We start from the raw sequence: 27,168 nt of genomic DNA, 5'->3' as shown, positions 1-27,168 counted from the left end.
ATAACATCAAATAACTGTTTAATAATATCCACATGCAGAACAAGGTCTACTAAAAAAATTTAAACTATTGGGGTTGATGAGCCTCTTGAACAATAAAGAGATAAACTACTGAGAAAATTCTGGGAAGGGTTCCATAGTCCTTTGCTTATTATTCAATGTTATCTTTGTCTTCCTTGCAGAGGGCTGGAGAAGGCTGCAGCAAATGTGGGCAGGCCAGATCTCCTGGACCCGGAATCCTGACCCAGAGACATGCTATGGGCAGAAGGAACACAGTCCTCCTCTTCCTCGTGCCCCAGGAGTTGAAGTAGAGTACAGTCTTCACATTAGCACTGGCACTCATCTACCTGGGAATGGTTCAAGCCCCTTAAATGACTCTATGGAGTCCTGTGTGCTGACTGAAGTGGGAACATCCAGCCAGAACTGCTCTAAACCAACCGTCTGGAGCATGACTAGAACCTGACCATTCTGGAAGTGGAAGCCTAGAGGTTGAGACCAATGGCAAGCTGTCCAACACACTGTCTCAGCATCAGCCATTTTCTTTGCTCTACTATTTATCTTGCCCCCATGTATCTATCCATCTTGCATCCTCCACCCATCCACCTGCTCTACCCATTCTGCCACCCATCCACCTATCTTGCATCTCTGACTCATATGTGCATATATCTATCCGTGCATCCACCTACCCCGCATCTACCCATTCGTCCAACCTCCATCCCTGATTCATGCAGACATCCATCCAACCACCCTGCATCTCTGAATCATACACCAATATATCCATCTATCCTGCATCCACCCATCCATCCACCTTCCATCCCTGCATTCTCCAGGCAACCTCCCATCCATCCATCCTGCACTTTTAATCACCTAAGCATATACAGGCATCAATTCATGTGTCCATCTACTACTCCTCTGCATCTACTAATATGTCCATTCTCCATCTCTGCATTGTCTGGGCATCTTCCCGTCCTCTGGCCCACCTAATCTATACCCAGGACCTATTTGATGCAAGCACTGTGCTAAAGGCTGCGGGGGGGGGGGGGGGGCTGATAAAACAGCCAGTTAAAACAAAATCCTTGATTTTGCTGAGGTTAGAGTGGAAAACACAGGCAAGTAAATAGACAGACATAACAACATGACACAGAAGGCAGAGTGCCTGATGCTCCTTGTCTCCTAGAAGGGAAGACTTTTAGAGCTGCCGCTTACTTTCTCCCAGTGTTTTCATATCCCTGACAACTCAAAATGTGGAATTTTCTTTTTTTTTTTAACATTTATTTATTTCTGAGAGAGAAAAAAAACAAGTGGGGGAGGAGCAGAGAGAGGGGGACAGAGTATGCAAAGTGGGCTCTGTGCTGACAGCAGCAAGCCCAATGATCTGCGAGATCATGACCTGAGCTGAAGTCGGATGCTCAACCGACTGAGCCATCCAGGCACCCCAAAACACGGAATTTCCTAAAGCGCTGTTTGACTACTCTAGACTGGGAAGAGATCACAGCTGGGAGGGGATCAATGCAAGCTCACAACTAAAAAGAGGATATCAGGGGTAGAACATACCCCAGAAGCAGACTCTGGGTGCTTCTACACCCCTTAACTGAGTCGTGTTCACACCATCTGAACAGAGCCCGTTCCCTCAACTCCTAGGAGGCCCCACCCCAAGGCAGAGTCCAGTTCCTACACTAGAAAAGATTAGTTGCAGTTATGAGACTGAACCATGCATTCTTATCTCTTGGTTCCCACACCCCTTCCCCAGATTCACAGCTTCAATCAGACCGTGACCTGCCACAACATCCTGCTGATGGCTCTAACCAGTCCCTCAGCTCTACCTGTATATCCAATCTGCACCTCCAACTGTCTGCTTGACATCTACACCTGGAGCCCTTACAGACAGCTTGAATAAGTCCATATTGGAGCCTGTCCCCAAGACCCACCCTCCCTCTCTCCTTCCCCTACTCAGAAAATGCTGCCTTTATCCAACTCAAGTACCAGAAATCACTTGTGACTCCTCACTGTCACACATCCTCCACTTCCAATTTGCCATAAGTGCTGTCTGTCCTTCCTCCAAAACATCTCAGGTCTCTAGTCTCCACTGCCACTGCCTTCATCTACACCACTGTCACCTCCCAGGTCACAGGAGGACCCCAATGGTTCTTTGTGTCTGTTTGAGCTCCCCACAGTCCTTCCTAGAACTCCAGCCTCCTTCCCATCACCTGTTGGGTCCTAGGTGATCTAGCCCAGTGGTTCTCAAAGCGGTTTCTGCTAGTCCAAGAAGTCAAACTATTTTCATTGTAATGCTAAATATTACTTGCTCTCTTCAATTTCATTCTCTCAAAAGCATTGTTTCTCAGAACCTACTTGTTGAGGGATAGTGTCATCATACTGATTATGAGTGCCTGTAGGTATGTTCTCGTGTTTTGCATTTTCTGAGTTTTACTTTTTGATATGGTAAATGTCAATAGTCAGAACCTCCATAAACAAAAGCTCTTTGGGGGGTTCTTAATAATTCTTAAGAGTGTAAAGCAGTCCTGAAATTAAAAAAAAAAAAAAAAAAAGGAAAGAAAAGAAAAGAAAAAGAAAAAGAAAAAAAGAAAAGGAAAAAGAAAAAGAAGAAGAAATGTCTGCTGTAGCCCTTGCCTCTCTCCCTCCCTCTCCCTCTGGGCCCCATTCACCCAAGCCTCCTTCCAGTGCCTTAAACTTACTTATGTTTTCCCCATCTCTGCCTACGCTATTTTCTTAAAGAGGTTTATCAAAGTCTCCACTGCCTCCCTGCTTTCAATCACTATACACCAGCTTCATTTCCTCCATAGAACTTACCACAGTTTGTATTTGTTTACTTGTTAGTTGCCTGTCTCCCCGCCACCCCCCTCCAGGCCAGTGTCTGCACAGGTGCCTTCTCGGTCTTATTTCTTCACCATTGCGCCCAAACACAGTGCCTGACATGTCACAGGCACAGTACAGACATGCGCTGAGTGACTAAATAGATGAGTACGAGATGCAAGAACTGTGTGAAGGAAGCCGGCCCTGGACGCCCAAGCCTCTGGCAAAGGGCAGGCAGACTGCTGCTGAGATCACGTTACCTGCTGGGGCACCTTGAAGCGGACATAGGAGCAGAGCTGGAGCATTTCACTCATCTCTTCTGGAGTGGATGGGATCAAGGGGATCTTCTCTATGGCGGCCGAGTCCTGCAGTTCTTTGAGCCGCTGTATAAATTGATTATCAGTTGAGTACTGCAGGCCTGTGGGATTCAAACCAAAACAGCTTGGCAATGTATCTTCCTTCTTACTAATTCCCATTTTAGAAGGAAACCTCCAATAAAGGCCCAGAGCTAATATATTTCAGGTGTTTTTCACCAAATTTCTTTTTCATCAGTACTGCCATCCTTGCTCAAGGTCAAAACCACACTCTGAGAAACACAGAAAAAAAAAAAATCCTTCAGGATATTTTAGGGACTGGTTACTCAAACTGTGGTCCATGGACCAGCAGCACTGGAAGCCCATAAGAAATGTGGAATCTCAGCCCTTCTCCTAAGACTCTTGAATCAGAATGTGCACTTTAACAAGATGCTGGGGAGGCATATGTATGATAGAGTTTAAGAAGCATTAGTTGATAAGACAACTTGCCTGAGCCCCTGCACATTCATATCGTTAAGGGGAAGGCTGATAAAATACATGAAGGAAAGAAAACACAGGCCTGGAATGACTGACAACTCCTTCCTTTGGCCTGGACCCACTTAGTAATCTCTTTTTTGGGGTCAATACGTATACACAGTGAAAGAGAGACCCCTTCTGAGCTGTCTGCCATGTTGCCCTCCACGCAGTCCCTCCTTGTCCAGATCATTAGGTGTTCACTGAGACTGAACAGCGTTGAGACTGACCATCATTTCCTATCTCCCTGGAGCAAGACACAAGAAAATTCACATGAGCTGATATGCACAGGAGGGCAAAACTAATTTTCACTTCCAACACTGAGCAAATGTCTAGATGTTTAACTTAGCTGACAAGCTACATTTCAGAAAGAAAGGCAGTGACATCAATACTGCGCTGCAGAAATCCACACTTTATAAATCTCCTATATTCAGCAATTCCTTTAAAGCTAGCATGGGCATCATGTGGCTTTTGCGATGCCATGGGGCAGATTACACGATCTATTTCCTTTTACTTTAAAAATAATCCTAGATTAAATGTCATGTGGTATCCTGGACCGGATCCTGGAACAGAAAAAGGACATTAGTGGAAAAACTAATGAGATCCAAATAAAGCCTAGAGTTTAGTTAATAGTACTGTACCAGTGTTGGTTTCTTAGCTGTGACAAATTTACTTTGGTAATGTGAGCCGTTAACAATGGGGGAAGCTGGGTAAAGGGTATATGGGACTCTCTGTACTATCTTTGCAACATTTCTGTAAATTTAAAATGATTTCAAAGCAGGGAGCACCTGGGTGGCTCAGCTGGTTAAGCATCTGACTCCTGAGTTTGGCTCAGGTCATGATCTCACAGTTTGTGAATTTGAGCCCTGCATCAGGCTCTGTGCTGACAGCGTGGAGCCTGCTTGGGATTCTGTTTCCGTATCTTTCTGCCCCTCCCCTGCTTGCTCTCTATTTCTCTCTCAAAATAAACTTTAAAAACTTTAAAAAAATGTAATTATTTCAAATTAAAAACAAGTTTATCTTTTCATTTTCACACACAAATAATTTTAAATTTCCAATTGAAACTCAGGTGTCAAACTCTTCTCTGAGTCATACATTCAAAAAAGCCAGTTAGATCTGATCTTCCACAAGCGATCAAAAATCTAATAACTTCCACAGGAGCTGTTTTTCCAGTTCTCAAACTTAATTATAAAAAGCCCAAATGATTTCAGACATGGTGCTTGGGAAAAAGAGAAAAGAAAACCCTTTGGGAGTTTACCTTCAATTTTAATGTCCTCAACAGACCTGAAAATGACTTTGATAACTAAAATATTTTAAAGGTCAATTTAGTTAGGTTTCAGTAGAAGGTTCAACTCATGGTGGGCTCTAGCAGATAAAGGAGGTAGTAGGTAAGAGTCACATAAAAGAAGTAGTGGATGTTAAAGGATTTCCAAAGAAGCCACAGTTCTAGAGTCAGACATCCTAGGATCTCTTCTTATCCTGGCTCCAGCATTAACATAATTTCTTTGTGCCTCAGTGTTCCCACCTATAATACTATCTTGATCTGGATAGTAAATGCACATGTAAAAAGTCATTGAGATGTACACTTAAAATTTGGGTGATTTACTATGTGTAAATCATACTCCAAGAAAGTACCAGAGAGATGGGGGGAGGGAGCAGAAGGAAAAAGAAAGAAAAATTAAGATTTTTTTTCTCTAACACATTACAAATCCAAGTTTGAAGACATATAAGAAAAATGAATTTTAAAAATCTAACTTCAGGGGCGCCTGGCTGACTCAGTTGGTGGAGCATGTGACCCTTGATCTTGCAGTTGTAAGCTCAAGCCCCATGTTGGGTGTAGAAATTACTTAAAAAAATAAAGTCTTTTTTTAACTAAAATCTTTAAAAAAATCCAACTTTAGAATGTAATTTCTGGGGACATATTACAGCTCAAGTTGACATATGCATATATACATTGATTGAAAAACAAAAAATAAGGCTTATTATTTTTTTTATTTTAGAGAGAGAGCACACATGTGTGCCCATGAGCAGGGGAAGGGCTGAGTGACAGAGGGAATCTCAAGCAGGCTCCATGCTCAGCACAGAGCCTGACACAGGGCTTGATCCCATGACCCTAAGATCATGACCTGAGCCAAAATCAAGAGTCAGATGCTCAACTGACTGAGCCATCCAGGCACCCCTGTTTGTTGATTTTTTAAAAAAAATCTTGTTATGTATCAAGATTTCTAAGTTTTCAGCAAAAAAGGAGAAGCATGAGAACAGCACTTTCACCTCATAAGGATATGACAAGAATTAAATCCATATAGGGAACTTAGCTCTTAAGAGCTCAATAAATGTTGGATATTAATATTATTGTTATATTTCAAAGTACTGTATTTAAGTGCTGCAAAGTACTATACACATTTTAATTAACCACCTTGAATTCTTTGTGGAAAAAGGCTGGCTCTACATTTTAAACATTAGCATGTACGACCCAGCAATTTATCCAAGGGATACAGGTATGCTATTTCGAAGGGACACATGCACCCCCATGTTTATAGCAGCACTATCAACAATAGCCAAAGTATGGAAAGAGCCCAAAGGACCATCGATGGATGAATGGATAAAGAACATGTGGTATATATATATATGCAATGGAGTATTACTCAGCAATCGAAAAGAATGAAGTCTTGCCATTTGCAACTACGTGGATGGAACTGGAGGATATTATGCTAAGTGAAATTAGTCAGAGAAAGACAAAAATCGTATGACTTCACTCATATGAGGACTTTAAGAGACAAAACAGATGAACATAAGGGAACGGAAACAAAAATAATATAAAAACAGGGAGGGGGACAAAACTGAAGAGACTCATAAATATGGAGAACAATCGGAGGGTTAAAGGGAGGGGTTGTGGGAGGGGGCATGGGATAAATGGGTAAGGGGCATTAAGGAATCTATTCCTGAAATCATTGTTGCACTATATGCTAATTAATTTGGATGTAAATTTAAAAAAATAAAAAATAAACAAGTTAATAAAAAAAAATCTAAAAAAAAAAAGCATGGTTACGATTATGGTTATACAACTACTGTTTGGTTAGTTATCTTTAAAGCACTGTATATCTCTAAAGTAGATGTTGAAAAAAATGATTCTAAAAGACAGCCATAGCAGACACTGCCATCTGTTCCCTAGAGATTCAGACCCTGCTGTGCTCAAGTCACACATGGGGTTATTTTAGCCTTGTAACTCACCAGCAGGGCATACAAGACTTAGACTGCAGACATCTGAAGGGTAGTAAGCAGCATATACTCCAGCCACATGGCCACCCATGGAGGTACCTATCAGGTGGAAGGGTTTTTTGTTCAGCTTGAGGCATTCTACAAACTAGGAAGAGAAAAGAGAAGGAGGCTTGGTTATATAGCTGTAGTCAACAACAATAGTGATTACATAGCAGAAAACCTCTGTACCTCCTGTGAGGACAGCTGACAAGGTCTATTAATGAAAGGGGGTCTGAAATCTACTGGATCCATTATTCAGACAAGCCTTATGGCATATAATACTCTTTACCTGACACAGGTGATTGAAGGGTCATTTGTAAGTATAAAACCAACAAGAATTCTCCTAATTCATGAGCCAGCAAACTTTTTTATAAAGGTCCCAAGAGAAAATATTATTTGCTTTGTGGGTCATATGTTCTCTGTTGCAGCTACTCAACTCTACTGTTGTAGCACAAAAGCAGCCAGAGATAATACGTAAATGAATGAGCAGGGCTGTATTCCAAGAAAACTTAGCTTACAAAAATAGGTGGCAGGCCAAGCACAGTTTGAAGACTCTTGCCCTAATTTAAAGCCCTTTCCATCTATCTAACCATCCATTCATATGACAACCAACCTGTCTATTCAACCATCCAACCATTCAACCAACCATCCACACATCTCAAAATATTTATTGGATATCTATTATGTACAAGGAACTATGGTCAGCTCCTGAGGATACATCAAAGACCCCAAAAGATAAGGTTCCTGACCTCATCAGAATACACAATCTAAAGGGGGGTGGGGTGGGTACAGACATTAAATAAACATCCTCAGGGTACCTGGGGGGCTCAGTCGGTTAGCGCCAACTTCAGTTCAGGTCATGATCTCACAGTTTGTGATTTGAGCCCCGCAGTGGGCTCTGTGCTGACAGCTTGGAGCCTGGAGCCTGCTTCATATTCTGTGTCTCCCTCTCTCTCTGCCCTGCCCCTGTTCACACTCACTCTCTCTCTCAAAAATAAATAAACATTAAAAAAAAAATCCTCATCTGGGGAAAATATGTACTGTTAATCTGAAACTTACAGACTATTAAATTCTGAACTGGTTCATGAGACTCATAATTTTGAAAACTCAGCCAAAGGGAGGCTGAAGCTAGATGCTAAAATAGAACAAAATGCAAAGAGCACCCTTCCCATCCTCCACAACTAGGCAGAGGGGCTATCATGATATTGTGTCATGTAGGTGGTAAGCAAAAAAACAGACTCTAGGGAAATGATCTTGAGAATTATAAACTCCTTTTTCAAGAGCTAAAAAAAATGTCCATACCATATTTCTTGAGAAACAACTAAAACAGGCTTAAAGGAGAACAATATGCAATAGGTCCTGGCCCTCCACAGCTGACCAATGATACCATTTGGGTGCCATTTTGTTTGTAAATATTTGCAGACAGAATGGATTAGAGACTGGTTACAAGTTAGCATGGAACTCTCTTACCTGCTCTCCAGGCTTGGGCATGTGAGGTGGGGAAGGCCCAGTCTGAGCAATTTTGGTAGAGCTTCCGGCTTACCTGGTGTATCCTCTTTACTTGACCATCTATGGACAGGTCATCCAGGGAGGACCGGGTGGTACCTTCATGTCCCGGCATGTCCACGCAGACCAAGTGCAGGTTCTTTGGAAGGAACTGAGAACACATGGGTGCAGAGAATCAGTATGTGGTGTGCAGGACATGTCTGCCCACTCTTCTAGGGAGGTTGCCCCCACTTACCAAGTGACCTGACAGCCATCCCTGAGGATGGTGAGCCTACGCCACCCAGTGTCTTACCCCAGTAACATCTGATACAAGTACTGCCAGTAACCCTCATAGGGAGCAGAGGCCGCAAAAGATCAATATACAGATGGGAGGGGACTCAGGAGATGTCTGGAAAAGGGGGGCAAAGGTTAAGGTAGTAAGCTGGAATTTCTTGTTTTCTTTAATTTTTTTTAAACGTTTATTTATTTTTGAGACAGAGACAGAGCATGAAGGGGGGAGGGTCAGAGAGAGAGGGAGACACAGAATCCGAAGCAGGCTCCAGGCTCTGAGCTGCCAGCACAGAGCCCCGACGCGGGGCTCGAACTCACGGACCGCGAGATCATGACCTGAGCTGAAGTCAGACGCTTAACTGACTGAGCCACCCAGGCGCCCCTCTCACTGTTTCTCGATGCCAATCGGCATCTACTATCTCCTTCTCCTTTCACTCACCCCTTTCACACTTACTCAGTTATGCAGCCACTGACTTGGAACTAAAAAATAAGCCTCTGTTCTCCCAGAACACAGCCAACTGGAGCAGCCCCGGAGCCAACAAAAGCAAAGCTTTCTCTAAGAACCATGACTGTCTGATCACCCTACCTCTGGTTTCAACTTTTTTTGTTTTTTGTTTTTTGCATTAATGTCTAAATCCTGGGAGGATTATTATTCTAAAATACCTTCCATTTATATTTGTGCCACTTTGAACCAGGAAACTGAGAAACATCAGTTACCAATAAACAAATATCCGGTTACATAAAAAACATCTGAGGGGCATCTGGGTGGCTCAGTCAGTTAAGCACCTGACTCTTGATTTCACGTCAGGTCATGATCTCACGGTTCAAGGGTTTGAGCCCCACATGGAGCTCTGCACTGACAGTGCAAAGTCTGCTTGGGATTCTCCCTCTCCCCCTCTCTCTCTGCCCTTCTCTCTCTTGTGTGCTTATTCCTCATTCTCTCAAAAATAAATAAATAAATACATACATACATACATAAACTTAAAAATAAACAAACAAACATCTGAGTTGGGGCAGGAAGCGAGAGGTTCATTAAGGCATGGGGATGCCTGTCCTTCCAGTGGAATCTGGGGATGAGAACACAAGGAACTACAGGATGTGTGAGCCCTTTCCCCCTCGTGTAGATAATACTTGGAATCATTCAGGTATAGTTCTGCTTGAGGTGGGAGTCTCTCCCAGCCTCCACCTGCACCACCTGGTCCCTCTGACCAATAACGCAAGTTGCCACACCCAAGGAAACCAGGACAGAAGGCGAGCAATGTGGAAAACCAATCTCAGGAAGCTGCTAGATAAAGATGGTTTCTCTAAATGACTCAGGAAAATTAAAAAAAAAAACAAAAACGAAAGTAGAAGGAAGGGAGGAAGGGCAAGGGAGAAAGAGAAGAAGAACAAAAGGGAGAATGAGGGGAAGGAGGAGGAGATACTTGGAGTATAAAAGAATAAATGATTTTGAGGCACCTGGGTGGCTAAGTCGGTCAGGCATCCGACTTCGGCTCAGGTCATGATCTCGCATTTGGTGAATTTGAGCCCCGTGCCTGGCTCTGTGCTGACAGTTCAGAGCCTGGAGCCTGCTTTGGATTTTGTGTCTCCCTCTCTCTCTGCCCCACCCCCACTTGCACTCTGTCTCTCTCTCTCAAAAATAAATAAACATTGAAAAAGAATAAATGATTTTGTTAACCTGATCTTGATAATCATGACAAATTCTGAGAGGAAGGTGAGTGTCAGAAACCTTAAGAAATATTCATGAGACTTAAGTATTTCTAGGGTACAGATTTTACAAATAACATTCAACTCAGTAAATTTTTTCTGAGAAAAGGATCTGAATAATACAGTTGACCCTCAAACAACACAGGTTTGAACTATGCAGATCCGTTTATACATGGATTTTTTCGATACAGTATAGTAAATGTATTTTCTCTTCCTTATCATTTTCTTAATAACATTTTCTTTTCTCTAGCTTACTTTATTGTAAGAATACAGTATATAATATATATAACATACAAAATATGTATTAATCAACCATTTATGTTATTGGTAAAGGCTTCTGGTCAACAGTAGGTTATTTGTAGTTAAGTTTTGGGGGAGCAAAAAAGTTATACGTGAATTCTTGACTGCATGGTAGGTGGGCTCCCTTAGCCCCCATGTTGCTCAAGGGTTACCTGGATACTGAATTAGCTTTTTTTTTTTTTTTTTTAAATTTTTTTTAAGTTTATTTATTTTTGAGACAGAGAGAGACACAGCATGAACGGGGGAGGGTCAGAGAGAGACGGAGACACAGAATCGGAAGCAGGCTCCAGGCTCTGAGCCATCAGCCCAGAGCCCGACGTGGGGCTCGAACTCACGGACCACGAGATCGTGACCTGAGCCAAAGTCGGACGCTCAACTGACTGAGCCACCCAGGCGCCCCCTGAATTAGTTTTAAGATGATTTGAGCCACGGTTCTGGGTTCCCTTTGCTTTCCATCATTGCTGATGACATCACATGCAAATGGACACCCTTTTCTTTATTGAGTGACCCCCTCTTGAGAGAGAAGAATCTAGAACTGCACCTTGACCACACTGAGCCACATATCCTTATGTGCAGAGAATCCATGGAGCATGAGGATGGAAGGTTTGTGCCCCGGCCTGCCCCGGAAGGAATAACAGAACTGATAATCTTCATGGTAAACATAGCAGACCTGCATGCCCAACGTTCTCCGCCAGTACCTGGGGAGGAAACATAAAGGTGAAACAAAACCAGCAAACTCCAGAGAAGTGGTTTTGGAAGGGGCACATGCCCTCTTCCCCATATGTCCCTGGGGTCCCCCACCCTCAGGGAACACTGAGTGAAACCATTCCAGGAAGCACCTTAAATGAATATTCTTGTATGTAATTTTCTAATAACCTCTAACTAGGAGGAGAAAAAAGAGTAAGAGAGTGTTTTCTGAAGAGGCATGATATATAATAACCTCTTGTTGATATTTATATCTTTTTGGCATTTTAAATGGCGGTATGACGAAGGAGTAGGTGGTGAGATCTTTCTAGGTGTCTGATTGGCCTTTCTTTGCCTTGCTTGCTCGAGCTACAGCTGAATTCGAAGTAGCTGGTGGCAAGGTTGGGAAGAACTCCAGAAAGGTCAAGACAAAGGCAGGTTCCTCTCGTAGAGAGCTGGCTTGCAGTTCCTGGTGGGTCATACTCATGGACACCTGAAATCTAGGACGAACAGCCATGGATGTGTGGGCACAGCTGCACCATGTACAATGCAGCCATCCTGGAGTAAGTACGTCACTGCAGAGGGGCTCTGACTGGCAGGAAATGATCAAAAGACTTGAAGGTAAAGCATATTACCACTCATCACTTGCAACTTGCTATTTGTGGAGATGAAGAATTAGACTCTCCCCTTAAGGCTACAATTGCTGGTGGTGGGGTCACATCCACAAATCTCTGATTGGGAAGAAAAGGCAACAGAATACTTGTCCAAGGATGCCTGGATTCCTTATGATCTCAGGACTAAACACTCTTGACAGCTGTCCAGCGTTGGTGAGTCCAGTGGACTCTGTCTCTGTGAAAAACACAATTCTGTTCTTTTGTAATTCTATTTGAGCAAGTAGGAAGTTTAATTAGCTTTCCAACCAACCAAATTTCTGCTTTTGAGTCTTAAGCTTATTTAAGTGTTACTGTGGCTTCAGAGAAGCTATTGATTCTAAAGTATTTTGATAGAGTTGACTGGATTTTATTTAAAAAAATTTTTAATGTTTATTTTTGAGAGAGAGAGAGAGAGACAGAGCACAAGCGGAGAAGAGGCAGAGAGAGAGGGAGACACAGAATCGAAAGTAGGCTCCAGGCTCTGTGCTGTCAGCACAGAGCCCGACGCGGGGCTCAAATTCATGAACTGCCAAGATCATGACCTGAGCTGAAGTTAGATGCTTAACTGACTGAGCCACCCAGGCATCCCTAGAGTTGACTGGATTTTAATTGTGATGTAGAAGTCATAGTAACAAACATTTTGTTTTATACAGACATTATTTCCACTCTGGTGGATAAGCTCAATAAGGGTCATATCCCTCTACCCCAAACATATATACATATACATGTATTAAAATATGTATATTTAAAAATATATATTAACATATATATTTTATATATGTAAGTTGGTTTCTTCCCCCTAGAGATTTTGAGAGTGAGAACGTGACTGTTAAGAACCATCTGCATCGGTCCTCTGGTTTTATTCCTCACAGCATATGGCAGTTGGTTGGAAGCTCAGGTTCTGTTGGTTATGTAAGACTTGGCAGTGCTGGAGTTTGGCCCGAATTTGATTTCAATATGGAATTACCATCAAACAAATGTAACTCTCTGCATGAAGAATCTCGCCGAGATGAAAGATAATTAATTCAATCAGAGATTCACTTTGTGGTATACTTTGCACCAGAGAGGTAGCCAAGTCTTGCAGAAAGCAAACAGCCTAAGCTGATCGGTGGTAACTAACCCTTGGTATAAAATAAAGGACGAAGGGGATGAGGATATACATGCATATTTACTTGCATCTACATACACAAAGCAAGAAAGCATACACAAGACACTATCAAGATGAGTATCTGGAGTGGAGGTGGGATTATAGTGAGAAGTAGGTGGAAAGAGAACAGAGCCAGGAGGGAGACTTTCATTACTTTCCTTTTTCAATGAATGCATTGCCTATTCAAAACGTTAAAAATAACATTGGCTAGCTTAAAAGCTCTTATGACAGAGCAAGCATATGTCAAAATTCTAAACCCTGGCACCATAAGATGAGTTAGTTGGTTCGTTCGTTCATTCATTCATTCATTCATTCAATCATTCATATCCCAGCTCATTCATTTATTAACTAAGTGATCTTTTTAAAAACTTAAATATAGTGTTTTATTAGTTTCACGTGAACAATATAGTGCTTGGACAGTTCGATCCGTTACTCAATGCCTGCCATCTGTCACCACACAACACCACATAACATTATACTGCTTTTATAGTATTCTTGACTATATTCCCTGTGTTGTACTTTTCATCTCTATGATATATTTATTTTGTAACCGGAATGTTGTACATCTTAATCCCCTTCACCTATTTTACCCATCCCCCCCCCACTTCCCCTTGGGCAGATACCAGTTTGTTTTCTGTATTTATGATTCTGTTTCTGTTTTCCATTTGTTCGTTTGTTTTGTTTTTTAGATTGCTCACATAAGTGAAATCACATGGTGATTTCTCTTTCTCTGTCTGACTTCACCTAGCATACTACCTTCTAGGTCCATCTACATTGTCACAAATGGCAAAATCTCATTCTTTTTGATGGCTGAGCGATTGATACTCCGTTGCACGCGCGTGTGCACACACACCCACACCCACACACCCACACACACACATATACTTCCAAGGACCAAACCCTTCATCCTGCAAGTCTCAGACTTACTAGATTACAAGAACCTCTAAAGAAAAGGACTTAAATATTTCTCTTTTTTTTATTGTGGCAAAATATACGTAACGGAAGATTCACCATTTTAACCATACAATTCAATGGCATGAAGTACATTCACAATGTTGCACATCAACCAACACCATTGTCCATTCTAGAACTTTTTCATCATCCCAAATAGAAATGCTATAACCATTAAATAATTACTCCCCATTCCCCTTCTCCCCTCAGCCCCTGATAACCTCTATTCTGCTTTCTGTCTCTATGAATTTGCCTATTTTAGGTACCTCATATAAGCAGAATCATACAAAATTTGTTCTTTTGTGTCTGGCATATTTCGCTGAGCATAGTGATTTCAAGGTCCATCCATGTTATAGCATGTGTCAAAATTTCCTTCCTTTTTAAAACTGAGTAATGTTCTCTTTTATATAGGCACCGTATTTTGTTTATCCCTCATCTGTTGATGAATATTTGGGCAGTTTCATTTTTTGGGCTATCGTGAGTAATGCTGCTATGAATGTCAGTATACAAATATCTGTTTGAGTCCCTGCTTTCAATTCTTTGGAGTATATACCCAGAAGTAGAATTGCTGGATCATATGGTAACTCTATGTTTAACTTTTTGAGGAGCCACTAAATTTGTCACAGCAGCTGTACTATTTTACATTTGTACCAGAGATGCACAAGGATTTCTCTATATCCTCACCAACACATGTTATTTTCGTTTATTTTTTTTCTGAAATAATAGTCACCCTGACAGGTGTGCAGTATCTCACTGTGGTTTTGATTTGCTTTTCCCAAATGACTAGGATGTTACGTATAGATTTCTTTTTATTGAGATATAATTGACATACCATTAAACTCACCCTTTTAAAAGGTACAATTGGTTTGTTTTTTTTTTTTTTTTTAAAGCATATTCACAAAGTAGTGCAACCATCACCACTCTCTAATTCTGGAACATTTTCACCAAAAAGAAACCAGATTGAACAGTACACTTTAAAATGGGTAGAAAGATGGGGCGCCTGGGTGACTCAGTTAAGTGTCCCACTTCGGTGCAGATCATTATCTCACGGTTCATGCGTTTGAGCATGCATCAGGTCCTGTGCTGACAGCTCAGAGCCCAGAGCCTGTTTCAGATTCTGTGTCTCCCTCTCTCTCTGCCCCTCCCCCACTCATGCTCTGTCTTTCTCTGTCTCAGAAATAAACATTAAAAAAATTAAAATAGGTAGAATGCTAAATTTTATGTTATGTATATTTTACGACAATTAAAAAAAGAAAGAAAGGGGCACCTCGGTGGTTCAGTCAGTTGAGCATCTGACTCTTGATTTCAGCTCAGGTCATGATCTCATGGTTCATGAGCTTGAGCCTCACGTGGGGTTCTGTGCTGATGGTTCCGAGCCTGCTTGGAATTCTCTCTCACTCTCTGCCCCTTTCCCACTCTCTCTCTCTCTCTCTCTCTCAAAATAAACTTTATAAAAAGAAAGAAAGAAAGAAAGAAAGAAAGAAAGAAAGAAAGAAAGAAAGAAAGAAAAAGAATATCCATACCAATCAACATTCACTCTCCATTGCCCTCTCCCTACAGCTCATAGCAACTACTAGTTTCCTTCTGGTCTCTTTATGTTTACTCTATGGATCTGCTTATTCTGGACATCTCATATTAATGGGGTCATTCAATCTGTGACTTTCTGTGTTTGGCTTATTTCACTTTAGCATAATGTTTTCAAGTTCTTCTGTTATAGAATGTATTCGTACTCCATTCCTTTTTAAGGCTAAATAATATCCCATCACCTGGATGTGCACATTTGTTTATCCAGTCATCAGCTCACGAACATGTGAATTATTTCTACTTTTTAGCCATTAGGAATAATACCACTATGAACATTCACATACAACTTTTTCTGTGGACATATGTTTTCAGTTCTCATGGGTGTTCTCAGTTCACCAAAGAGTAGAATTGCTGGATCATATGGTAGGGTTTTTTATTATTATTTTCCATTTTTATTATTTATTTTGAGACAGAAAGAGAGAGAGAGAGCACAGGAGTAGGGGAGGGCAGAGAGAGAGGATCCTGAGCTGACAGTGTGGAGCCCGACGCAAGGCTCAAACCCGTGAACTGTGAGATCATGACCTGAGTTGAAATCAAGATTCAGACACTTAACTGACTGAGCCACCCAGGCACCCCATATGGTAGCTTTTTAAAAAAACGCATTTTGAGGAACTGCCAGACTGTTTTCCGAAGTGGTTGCACAATTTTACATTCCCACTGGCAGTACCTGAGAGGTCAATTTCTCTAAATCCTTCATTGTTAATTTTTAGAGAAACTTTTAATTGAAGCATAAATCATATAGAAATGTGTACATATTTTAAGTGTACAGCCTGGTGAATATGCAGAACTGTCTCGAACTACCCAGGCGCCCCATTTGGTAGCTTAAAAAAAATGAACCCAGTATCTGCCACCCAGATTAGGATCTAGAATATGACCAGCAACCCAGATGCCCACCTCAGGTCTTTCCCCATCAGCATCCCCAAAGGTAACCACTACCTCACTTTATCTCTTCAGGAAAGTTTTACTATTTTAGAACTTTGTCATACAATAAGTATTTGTCTGTATCAGATTTCTTTCACTCAGTATTGTGTTTGTATTATAGAATATAGTACTAGGTCTTTCCTTTTCATAGCTGTATAGTATTCTGCTGAATACTCTATGAATAATTTTACAGCTATGCTTTTATTTATTTATCTGTTAAAGTATTTTTTTTAATCTTTATTTATTTTTGAGAGAGAGACAGAGAAACAGAGCATGAGTGGGGAAGGGGCAGAGAGAGAGGGAGACACGGAATCTGAAGCAGGCTCGAGGCTCTGAGCTGTTAGCACAGAGTCCGACACAGGGCTCGAACCCACAAACCATGAGATCATGATCTGAGCCGAAGTCGGACGCTTAACTGACTGAGCCACCCAGGCACCCCTATCTGTTATTATTAATTATTATTAGTATTAATGGAGACTGGTGTTTCCAGTTTGGAGGTATTACAAATGAAACAGATATGGAATATTCTTTTATATGTCTTCTGATCTCTGTCTCTGTGTGTGTGTGTGTATGTGTACATATATATATATACATATATGTACACATACACACACACACACACACATACACACTTCTGTTGTATGAAGTGTGAAATGTATGAAATTAGTATGAACTAATTTACACTTTCATCAACAATATGCCAGATTCTTGTTGCTTCACATCCGCACTGGGTTGAATAGTATTCCCCCCAAATTCATGTCTATCTGGAACCTATGGATATGACCTTATTTGGAAACAGGGTCTTTCCAGAAATAATCAAGTTGAGTTAAGGTCATACTGGATTAGGGTTGGGCCCAAGTCCAATATGACTGGTGCCCTTATAAAAAGAAGGAAATTTGGACACAGAAACACACAGAGGGAAGAACACCATGTGAAATACAGAGGCAGACAGTGGAGTGACCCATCTACACATGAAGAACACATCTACAAGTTAGAGAATGCCCAGGATTTCTTACAGTCACCAGCAGCTAGGGATGAGCCACTGAACAGATTCTCCCTCAGAGCCTCCAGAAAGAACCAACGTTGCCAACACCTTGATTTAGTATTTCTAACCTCCAGAACTGTGAGAGAACAAATTCCTGTTGTTTTACATCACCCGGTTTGTGGTCATTTGTCACAGCAGCTCTGGGAAGCTAATACAACATTCTGGCCAATACTTGGAATTATAGTCAGCTTGCTTCACTTCAGCCGTCCTGGTGGCTGTGAAATGGCATCTCATTTTGGTTTTATTAAATTCCCCTTATGGCCAGTGAAGTTGAGCACCATTACATATGTTTACTGGCCATTTTAATACCCCTATTGTGAGGTTTTTCTATGTTTTCTTTTTTAAAAAATATTTATTCATTTATTTTGAGAGAGAGAGAGAGAGAGCACACGAGTGGGGAGGAACAGAGAAAGGGGAAGAGAGAATCCCAAACAGGTTCTGTACTGTCAGTGCAGAGCCTGACGTGGGGCTTGATACCATGAACCATGAGATCATGAGCTGAGTCAAAGTCAACAGATGAACGTGTAACCAACCGAGCCACCCAGGCACCCCATGGTTTTTCTATGCTTTCTTATAAAAGCTTTGTTTCATTTAGATCTATAATCCACCTGGATTTGATTTTTGTGCATGGCACAAGGTTGTAGATGAGGCCGTATTCTTTTTTATTGCTATATTACAAATTACCAAGTTGAGCAGCTTAAAAAAACTCATTTATTAGCTCACAGTTCTATGGGTCAGGAGTGAGCTTACCAGAGTTCTCTCCTGAAGGTATCACAAAGCTGAAATCAAGGCATCAGCTGGCTCTGATCTAGAAGCTCTGGGAAAGAATCAGCTTCTAAGCTTATTTAGGTTATTAGCAGAATTCAGTTCCTCGTGGTTTAGGACTGAGATCCCTGCTGCCTTGCTGGCTGCCAGCCAGGGGCTGTCTGCTCTCAGAGTCCACTGGCATTCCTTCTCATGGGGCCCTCTCCGACTTCAAACTAGCCATAGCACTGAATCTTTCTCATGCTTTGAACCCCTTCACTTTTTAATGTTTATTTTTGAGAGAGAGAGAGAGAGAGAGAGAGAGAGAGACAGAGCATGAGTGGGGGAGGGGCAGAGAGAAAGGGAGACAGAATCTGAAGCAGGGTCCAGGCTCTGAATTGCTAGCACAGAGCCCAACAGAGGGCTCAAACTTGTGAAGTGCGAGATCATGACCGGAGCCAAAGTCGGATGCTCAACTGACTGAGCCACCCAGGCACCCCTGAACCCCTTCACTTTTATTTTTTTTTTCTTCAATATATGAAATTTATTGTCAAATTGGTTTCCATACAACACCGAGTGCTCATCCCAAAAGGTGCCCTCCTCAATACGCATCACCCACCCACCCCTTCACTTTTAAAGGCTGATATGATTCAATCAGGCCTCATTGGACAATCTCCTTATCTTTAGGTCAGTTGTATACAACAGAACTATGGAAATGATTTGCCATCATATTCACAGGTTCTGGGGATTAGAGAGGTAGATCTTTGTGGGGCTGTTGTAATTTTGCCTACCAAAGAGGTCAAGATTAACTTTTTTTCCGGATGGTTATCTAGTTGACACAGCCCCCTTTCCCCACTGCAAAGCAGTGCTACCGTTATCGTAATTCAAGAGACTGTATCTATGTGCATCTGTTACTGCGCTCTCCTGTCCCACTGGGTTTTTTTGTCCTCCTTCTTCTTCTTCTTTTTTTTTTTTAGAGAGAGACAGAGAGAGAGATCTTGAGCAGGGGAGGGGGGGCCAAGAGAGAGAGATGGTGACAATTTCAAGCAGGCTCCACACTGAGCATGGAGCCCAATGCAGGGCTCAATTCCATGACCCTGGAATCATGACCTGAGATGAAATCAAGATGCTCAACCAACTGAGCCACCCAGATGCCCCTTTCCTTCTTTATGCCCCTTTCCTTCCTTGTGCCTTTTTTTTTTTTTTTAACATTTATTTATTTTTGAGACAGAGACAGACAGAGCATGAACGGGGGAGGGTCAGAGAGAGAGGGAGACACAGAATCGGAAGCAGGCTCCAGGCTCTGAGCTGTCAGCACAGAGCCCGATGTGGGGCTCGAACTCACGGACCTCGAGATCATGACCTGAGCTAAAGTCGGCCGCTTAACCGACTGAGCCACCCAGGTGCCCCTCATTATGCCTTCTTTACAAAGCCTGGACTTACTGTTGCTTTATAATTAGGTTTGACAGCTGGTCATGTAAATCATCTAGTATTGTTCTTCTTCAAGACTGTCTTGCTTGGGGCACCTCTAGGATCAGGTGGTTAAGCATCTAACTCTTGGTTGTGGCTCAGGTCATGATCTCACGGTTCCTGAGATCAAGCCTGGTGTCGGACTCTGCGCTGAGAGTGCAAAGCCTGCTCGGGATTCTCTCTCTCCCTTCTCTCTCTCTCTGCCCCTCCCCACTCTCTCTCTCTGTCTCTCTCAAAATAAATAAATAAACTTTAAAAAATGTTTATTTATTTTTGAGAGAGGAGGGAGCAGAGAGAGGAGGGGACAGAAGATCCGAAGTGGGCTCTGTACTGACAGCAGGCAGCCCAATGCGGGGCTCAAACTCATGAACCGTGAGATCATGACCCGAACTAAAGTCAGATGCTCAACTAACTGAGCCACCCAGGCACACTGTTAAAAAAATTTTTTTAAAGCAAACAAAGACTCTTGCTCAACTGGCTCTTTACTTTTCTTTATACATTTAAGAAGCAGTTTATTAAACTACACTAAAAAAAAAAAAAAAAACCCTGCTGGGATTTTAAATGGGTGTACATTGAATCTATATATCATTTCAGGGAAATCTGACATCCCTATGATAGAAAGTCTTTCAACTCACAAATACTGTCTACATCTCCATTACTTTAGGTCTTTCAGAATTTCTCTAGTACTTTGTATTTTTCTGTCCAGAGGCCTTCTACATTGTTCTTTAGATTTATTCTTAAGATAAATTCGGTATTCTATATTTGTTGATACAATGGTGATTAGTATCATTACAATTTTTTTCATTTTCTATTTTTTGTTGCTGTCATATAAGAATATAACTGATTTTTGTTTACTTACCTTATATTTAGCAATCTTGCCAAATATTTATTAATTCCAACAACTTATCTATAGATTCTTTTGTACTTTCTGTGAACACAATCATGTCATCTGCAAACAATGTTAGTTTTCTTTTTCAATTCTTGTCCGTTTTTTTCTCTTATATTTATAATTCCTTATCTTCCTTTCACAACTGAGTTTCTTTGGGAAGTAAAAATCTTTAAATATCTCTCTCTCCTTCATCCTGTGAACAGTCTTAATATTTGGCCCGATGAAAATAAGAGCTGTCTCTGATGTCACCCACAGTGGCCCCAGCCCCTCTAATTGTGGTCCTCTGCTGACTCAAAGCAAAGCATCTGATGCCTCCTACAGGGGCGACCATGGTCCACATCACTATGTAGACAGGCTCGTCATGCTCCAGGGACACTGAGTCATAGAGAGAGCTGTTCTGAAGACCGGCCATGGTCTACGGGGGATGCCTGTTCCTGTTCCCTAAGGGGCTCAGAAGACCCCAGGGAGAAGTCCAGGAGACAGCCTGCTGTGATGGTTACACCACACCCTCATGGGCATCTGGCAGGGCAGCTTGGGGTGTTTGGGACGCCCAGCTACCTCTACTGCCTGCTGCTCCTGCTCACGTAGTGACCCTGACAATTAACCTGGCTGACCTAGCTCTGCAGAGTGAATCCATCCGTGGTCATTATGGGCACCTGAGCAACTAAAGGCATTTGGAGAAATAACTGTGGTTAAGGAACATAAGTGACTCACGGTAAAGCTGTTCATCCTATGACACCCACTGTGTAAATGTTACCTGCAATGAGGTGAGTTGAAGGAAACAGGCTGTGCATTTTGGTGGGGTGGAAGGAGCAACTCACAGGATTTCCGACAGCTCTCTGCAATGGCATCATAGGTTCTAGTACCATAATCACAACCCCCATGTTCCAACATGACCTGGCATGAACCAAAAGGTTTTCTAGGATTTTCATTCTCTCCAACCAGCTGGGTTTCTTCTTGGCCTGTGTGTCTGAGTACATAAAATAAAGGGCAGCACTGTGTTTGTCCTCTGGCTACAGCTCTAAGCCGAGTGACAGGCATGAGCAGGCTTTAAGATCACATGCCTCTGCACTGTCATTTAATAAGAGATTGAATGTTCTGCTCTGTGGGGCCTCTCAGTGCTTTACTGGTATTATTTGTTAATAAAAATGAATTATTTGCTATATGGCATTATTCGCAATAGCCAAAAAGTGGGAACTACACAAATATCCATTTAAATAGATAATATGTGTATAACCATACAATGGACAATTATCCAGCCATAATAATGAATGAAGTACTGACACATGCTACAACATGGATGAAACTTGAAAACATGCTAAGTGAAAGAAATGAGACATTAAGGGCCACAAGCTGTATGATCGCATGTATATGAAATGGCCAAAACAGGCAAATCCAAAGGGACAGAAAACAGTTACAGTTGCCAGTGAATGAAGGGACGGGGAAACTCTGAGTGACTGTGATCAGATACGGGGATTCCTTTTGGGAAGATGAAAATGCTATGCAATTATTTGGTGGTAACAGGTACACAACCCTGTGAATAGATATATATTTTTTTAAGTTTTTATTTTTTATTTTTTTTTAGTAATCTCTATACCCAACGTGGGACTCAAACTCGCGACCCCAAGATCAAGCGTCGCAAGCTGTTCTGACTGAGCCATCCAGGCCCCACAACGCTGCGAATATATTAAAACTACTGAATTATCTCTCCTTGAAGGAGTTTGGAGGTTGAGGGACTATGCGGCATGGAGTGGGATTTCTGCACGTGGTGGGTGGAATTAGCCTGTATATAATCACACCTCTGTATGTAGCCATATCCATGGTTACAGGCCACATCACTGAACTGCATTCTCTGCCTTAAGAAAGATGGCATTTGTGTGTGGAGGTCCATGGTGCCTCTGCAGGGCCACAAGGGGTACACGACCCTGGCCTCTCCTCGTCAGGGGCCACATGGGAGCCTTAGTCCCAAAGGAACCCTGCTGTCAATGCTGCAGGGCAATGACACTTAAGTGGCCAGAATCTCAGCTCCGTCATTGCAGAGGTACGTTCCGGGTGACCCTCTGAAAGGGTCACCACCACTGCACCCTCCAAGAGGGAGAGGGAGAGCACGGGATGAAAAGCTCCCTTCTGTTCAATTAGCTTCTTTTCAAGGATCAGAGCCTGGCTGGCAGGCGGAAAATTCCACACGCTAATGAAACAAAAGGGAGCCGGAAAGGAGAGCAGATAAAGGGCACAAGCTCAACCTCCCTGCATTCTTTTCTCCATGCCTGGAAGGCAATTCTAACCGCCAGGGTCCTGGTTAAATCTCCTTGTGTTTCACTTTTCCCGGCGGCACAGAGAGGAACCAGGTCTATTTCAGTACTGCCTTCGCCAGGGGATACACACCACTGGGCACGAGGGGTGATTTTATTTGGTAAATGGACCACGGCATGAAAAACCACTGAAGCACATCATGAGAAAGCAAATCTCCCTTCACTGTTAATCTTCTGATTCCATCAGTGAGGAAGGCTGTGTTCGGGCTGCCGTATCTTTCACACCTCTCTATACTTTGTAACAAAGAGAAAGGAGTGGCCGTATTTTTGGCAAGGTAGAATTAAAACACTGTTTAATGACATTGTGCTTATTTAATTTTTTAATATTAATTTACCATTTATGGCAAGTACAGCAAACAGAAATTTCTGCTTTACAGTAGCGATATTGATTTCACTCTTAAACCGATTTAAGGTAAAAAAGAGGGACTTAACTCTAAAGAAAATACAAAAGGAAAGTAGAGATGTTATACAGATAGGACAAGAATCATAAAGGTGGTACAAGAATGATAAAAATTTTGGAAACTTCTTTTTCTTTCTGTCACTTTACTAATGAACATGTTTAGAACATATCTAAAACCATTCTGTTCCACCCAGGCCATCTCCTTGGCCCTGGTCTTTCTAATTCATTTTTCAGTGCACATCTCTGCACCTGTCAGGATATCACTGGGTTAGCATCCAATGGCCAAGCTGGGGCACTGGGTGGCTCAGTCCATTAAGCGCCCGACTTTGGCTCAGGTCATGATCTCGCAGCTCATGGTTTGAGCCCCTTGTCAGCTCAGAGCTGTGCTGACAGCTCAGAGCCTGGAGCCTGCTTCAGATTCTGTGTCTCCCTCTCTCTCTGCCCCTCCCCCATCACACTCTGTGTCTCTTTCTCTCAAAAATAAATAAACAAAAAAAATTTAAGAATCCAATGACCAAGAAAATATCAAAGGAGCTCCCATAAACATGCACAATTCTTGCCTGCAGACAGAATCAGTGACTTTGGGAGTGAAGGCAGCCTCCCAGGCAAAGATACTATCAGAAACCAGAAAGAATTTACCTGGTGAGGAGTTACCACCAATTCTTCAAGAATACTCCCCAAACTCAAAACAGGACATCTTTGAACTTTTCTGTATGTTTGAAATAGTTCATGGTAAAATGTTGAAACCACCACCACCAAAAGGGCAAAAGTCACCACCAGAGAAGATGACACTATTATTATGATACTCTTGAATACTTCAACTATAAAATTAACTTACCAGTAATAGATCTTTATCAGCGCTGACGGCCAAAGGAGAAATGAGGCTACAAATGCCAGGATGGGGAGGGCCAGCGTCCCACCTGCGATCACAAACATGTTGACCACATCAAGATCCATCCTGCTCTTTAAGGCTGGCAGACACCTGCAGGGCTAAAGAGAGTGACAGCATTGAAACTCTGTCTCAAGAGAAAAGGAGAAAAGGCAAAGTGGAGGAGAGAAGGACCCAGAATGAGGGTTAAGGTCAGGAGGAAACAAAAGCTGACCAAGTGCTTAAAAAATCTAAATAGGCATAACAACTAAATATAATAAAGAATCCTTGAGAGGATCCTGAATTTTTTTTTTTAAGCTATAAAGGATGTTGTTAAAACAAATGGGGGAAATCTGAGTAAGGAACAGATATGAGATAGCATTACTGAATCAGTGACACAATTCTTGAGTGTGACGATGAAATTGTGGTTACGTTTATACGTAGAAAATCTTTGCTCTTAGGGGCGCCTGGGTGGCTCAGTTGGTTAAGCGTCCGACTTCCGCTCAGGTCACGATCTCACGGTCCGTGAGTTCGAGCCCCGCATCGGGCTCTGGGCTGATGGCTCGGAGCCTGGAGCTTGCTTCCGATTCTGTGTCTCCCTCTCTCTCTGCCCCTCCCCTGTTCATGCTCTGTCTCTCTCTGTCTCAAAAATAAATAAATGTTAAAAAAAAAAAAATTAAAAAAAAAAAAGAAAATCTTTGCTCTTAGGAGACGTCTGCTGAAGTATTAAGGGGTGAAGAATAGTGATATCTGCTACTCATTGTTCATTTCTGCTACTCACTTTTAAAAATTGAGAAGAAAAAAGTCACTGGGGAAGGGGAAAAGAGAGAACATTAAAGCAAATGTGGCAAATGTTAACCTCTGGTGAATCCAGGTGAAGGTTACATGGTAATATTCTTTCAGCTTTTCTATAAGTTTGCAATTTTTAAAAATTAAAAGTTAAGAGATGCCTGGGTGGCTTAGTCAACTAAGACCTGCATCGGGCTCTGCACATCGGGCAGTGCACAGCCTGCTTGGGATTTTCTCTCTCCCTCTCTCTACCCCTCCCCCCGCAATAAATAAACAAACTTTAAAAATAAATAAATAAAAATTAAAACTTAGGACAGAGAACCCAAAAGACAGAAATGGAAACGATCTATGTGTGCGCGTGAATGCTACTATCACGGAAAGGATGTGTTAACAAATCAGTAACAGTTCATCTAAGGTGGGGAACTAGTAGCTGGGGTTGTAATGCCCGAGGTCGCGAAACCCCCCACAAGAGACCACCAGAGTCGTAAGTCAAAGCCAAGCGGCAAGGGTCGTTTATTGCAGGTTCCAACCTGGACCTCCGCGCACTCGTTACCAGTGACGCTAAGAGGCCCCGATCAGGGTTGGTACAGCGTTTTTATAGACAGAGACAAATAGCATAGGGGAGGTTTCAGATTATGGGGGGCCTGATTAGTTGATTTTAAAGTAAGGACATTTGTTGTTCTCTGATTGGGCGTCCTTTGTCTGTCCTTTGGCGGGAAGGCTTTGTCCGTTACTTGTGGCAGGAGAAAAAAAGGGGAAAGGGGAAGGGGGAAGGGGGAAGGGGAGCAATGTGTTAAGCAAGCAAGATTACAGAAGCGAGAAAATGCTGGTTAGTAAGTATTTTCATAATCTTAGGGTATAGCAAACTAAGTCTAGAAAAATTTAACGGTGCTCACATTGAACAATAGGCAAGACATACAAAATTTTAAATTCATTTTCCACAGGGTGTTAGGGATAGAAGGAAAACTTGTTTTTTTACCATGTACCTTTTTAAACCTTTTGGTTATTTATCACATATATGTATAATAGCCTATTCAAAAATAAGTCCCATACAATAAAAAGTTAAGAGGGAACAAATCAAAACGGTAGAATTTGCATTGTACTTTCTGAGGTCTTCTTGAAGACTAGATGAACACATCTGAAGGCTAGAATGGGAGCACCAGGAGGGCAGGGACTATCGTGTGTCCCCAGCACCGAGAGCAGGTCTGACACAGCACGCAATAAATGGGAGTGACTATTCCAACAAGACTTTGTTAGAAAGAGGCTGCAGGCTCTTTGGCCTGCTGGCAGAAAGTGATCAACCCTTGGTATAGCACACCAGTCCTGTCAAACAGGCAGGACTTTTATTTCATTTTATAGGCTGGGAAAAGTAAGGCACAGAGAGGCTAAGTAACTTGCCCAAAGTCACTCAGCCGGTTGAATCAAGATTACAAAACAGGTTTCTCCTTGGACCCACCCCCTCTGCACCATGCTATACGTCGTCTAATTTTTTTTTTAAATGGCCTTTTTTTTCAATCTTCATAAGCTCTCTGCTGTTAAATACCTACACTTGTCATCACTCCTAATTTCTCCATGAAGCTATGGCATCTCCATTTATGTTCTGTCCTCTACAAGGGGTTGGTGAAACAAGCCCCTCACAGTCTAGGGGGAAGTGGAGGAGACAGACGAATATATAGGTGGGTTAGATGGTTCTTAGTCACACGCACAGGCTCTTTGTGGGTACCATGCTGAACCCGCAGGAATGAAAGCCCTCTCAGGGGCAGAAGCACTGTCTGTGTTTCTGATTCAACTGGCCTCTCAGCTTCTCAATCACTATAAACACTTTTCAGCACACTTAAGTCACTGGCCTGCTTTCTCCTAGAACTAGAGCTCCTTGAGAGTCAGGCCAATCCGTATGTTCTTTCTCAGCGCCCCAAGAATAGTACAGGACACAAATACGGTGCAAATGAATGAATGAAAAGCTAAGTTACAAAATGGGCTCAGTCCGGTTTGTTTTGGGGACAATCAACCATTCCCAATGATGCTGTAAGAG

General features: G+C 42.2%; 1 protein-coding gene across 8 annotated transcripts in view; it reads right to left on the bottom strand.

The window, feature by feature from the left end:
• The window catches only part of ABHD6 (abhydrolase domain containing 6, acylglycerol lipase), a 63,056-nt gene that overhangs the window by 9,539 nt on the left and 26,349 nt on the right, over positions 1 to 27,168 (bottom strand). For 5 of the 8 annotated variants that reach the window (XM_042929786.1, XM_042929785.1, XM_042929790.1 and 2 more), the window contains 5 exons: positions 24,318 to 24,469; positions 11,221 to 11,377; positions 8,440 to 8,553; positions 6,870 to 7,002; positions 3,072 to 3,229 (listed from right to left, as the gene is read on the bottom strand). In XM_042929786.1, coding sequence (XP_042785720.1) covers positions 3,072 to 3,229; positions 6,870 to 7,002; positions 8,440 to 8,553; positions 11,221 to 11,377; positions 24,318 to 24,436 — 681 coding nt within the window. In that variant the 5' untranslated portion in view covers positions 24,437 to 24,469. Of the gene's footprint in view, positions 1 to 3,071; positions 3,230 to 6,869; positions 7,003 to 8,439; positions 8,554 to 11,220; positions 11,378 to 24,317; positions 24,470 to 24,779; positions 24,843 to 27,168 lie in introns of those variants that run through there. The other 3 variants (XM_042929784.1, XM_042929792.1, XM_042929791.1) reach the window with 2 other exon arrangements.

This window comes from Panthera leo, chromosome A2 (assembly GCF_018350215.1).
Source record: "Panthera leo isolate Ple1 chromosome A2, P.leo_Ple1_pat1.1, whole genome shotgun sequence".
NCBI classification, from domain to species: Eukaryota; Metazoa; Chordata; class Mammalia; order Carnivora; family Felidae; genus Panthera; species Panthera leo.
The sequence above is the reverse complement of the archived record's forward strand: the minus strand, read 5'-3'. Positions and strand labels throughout refer to the sequence as shown.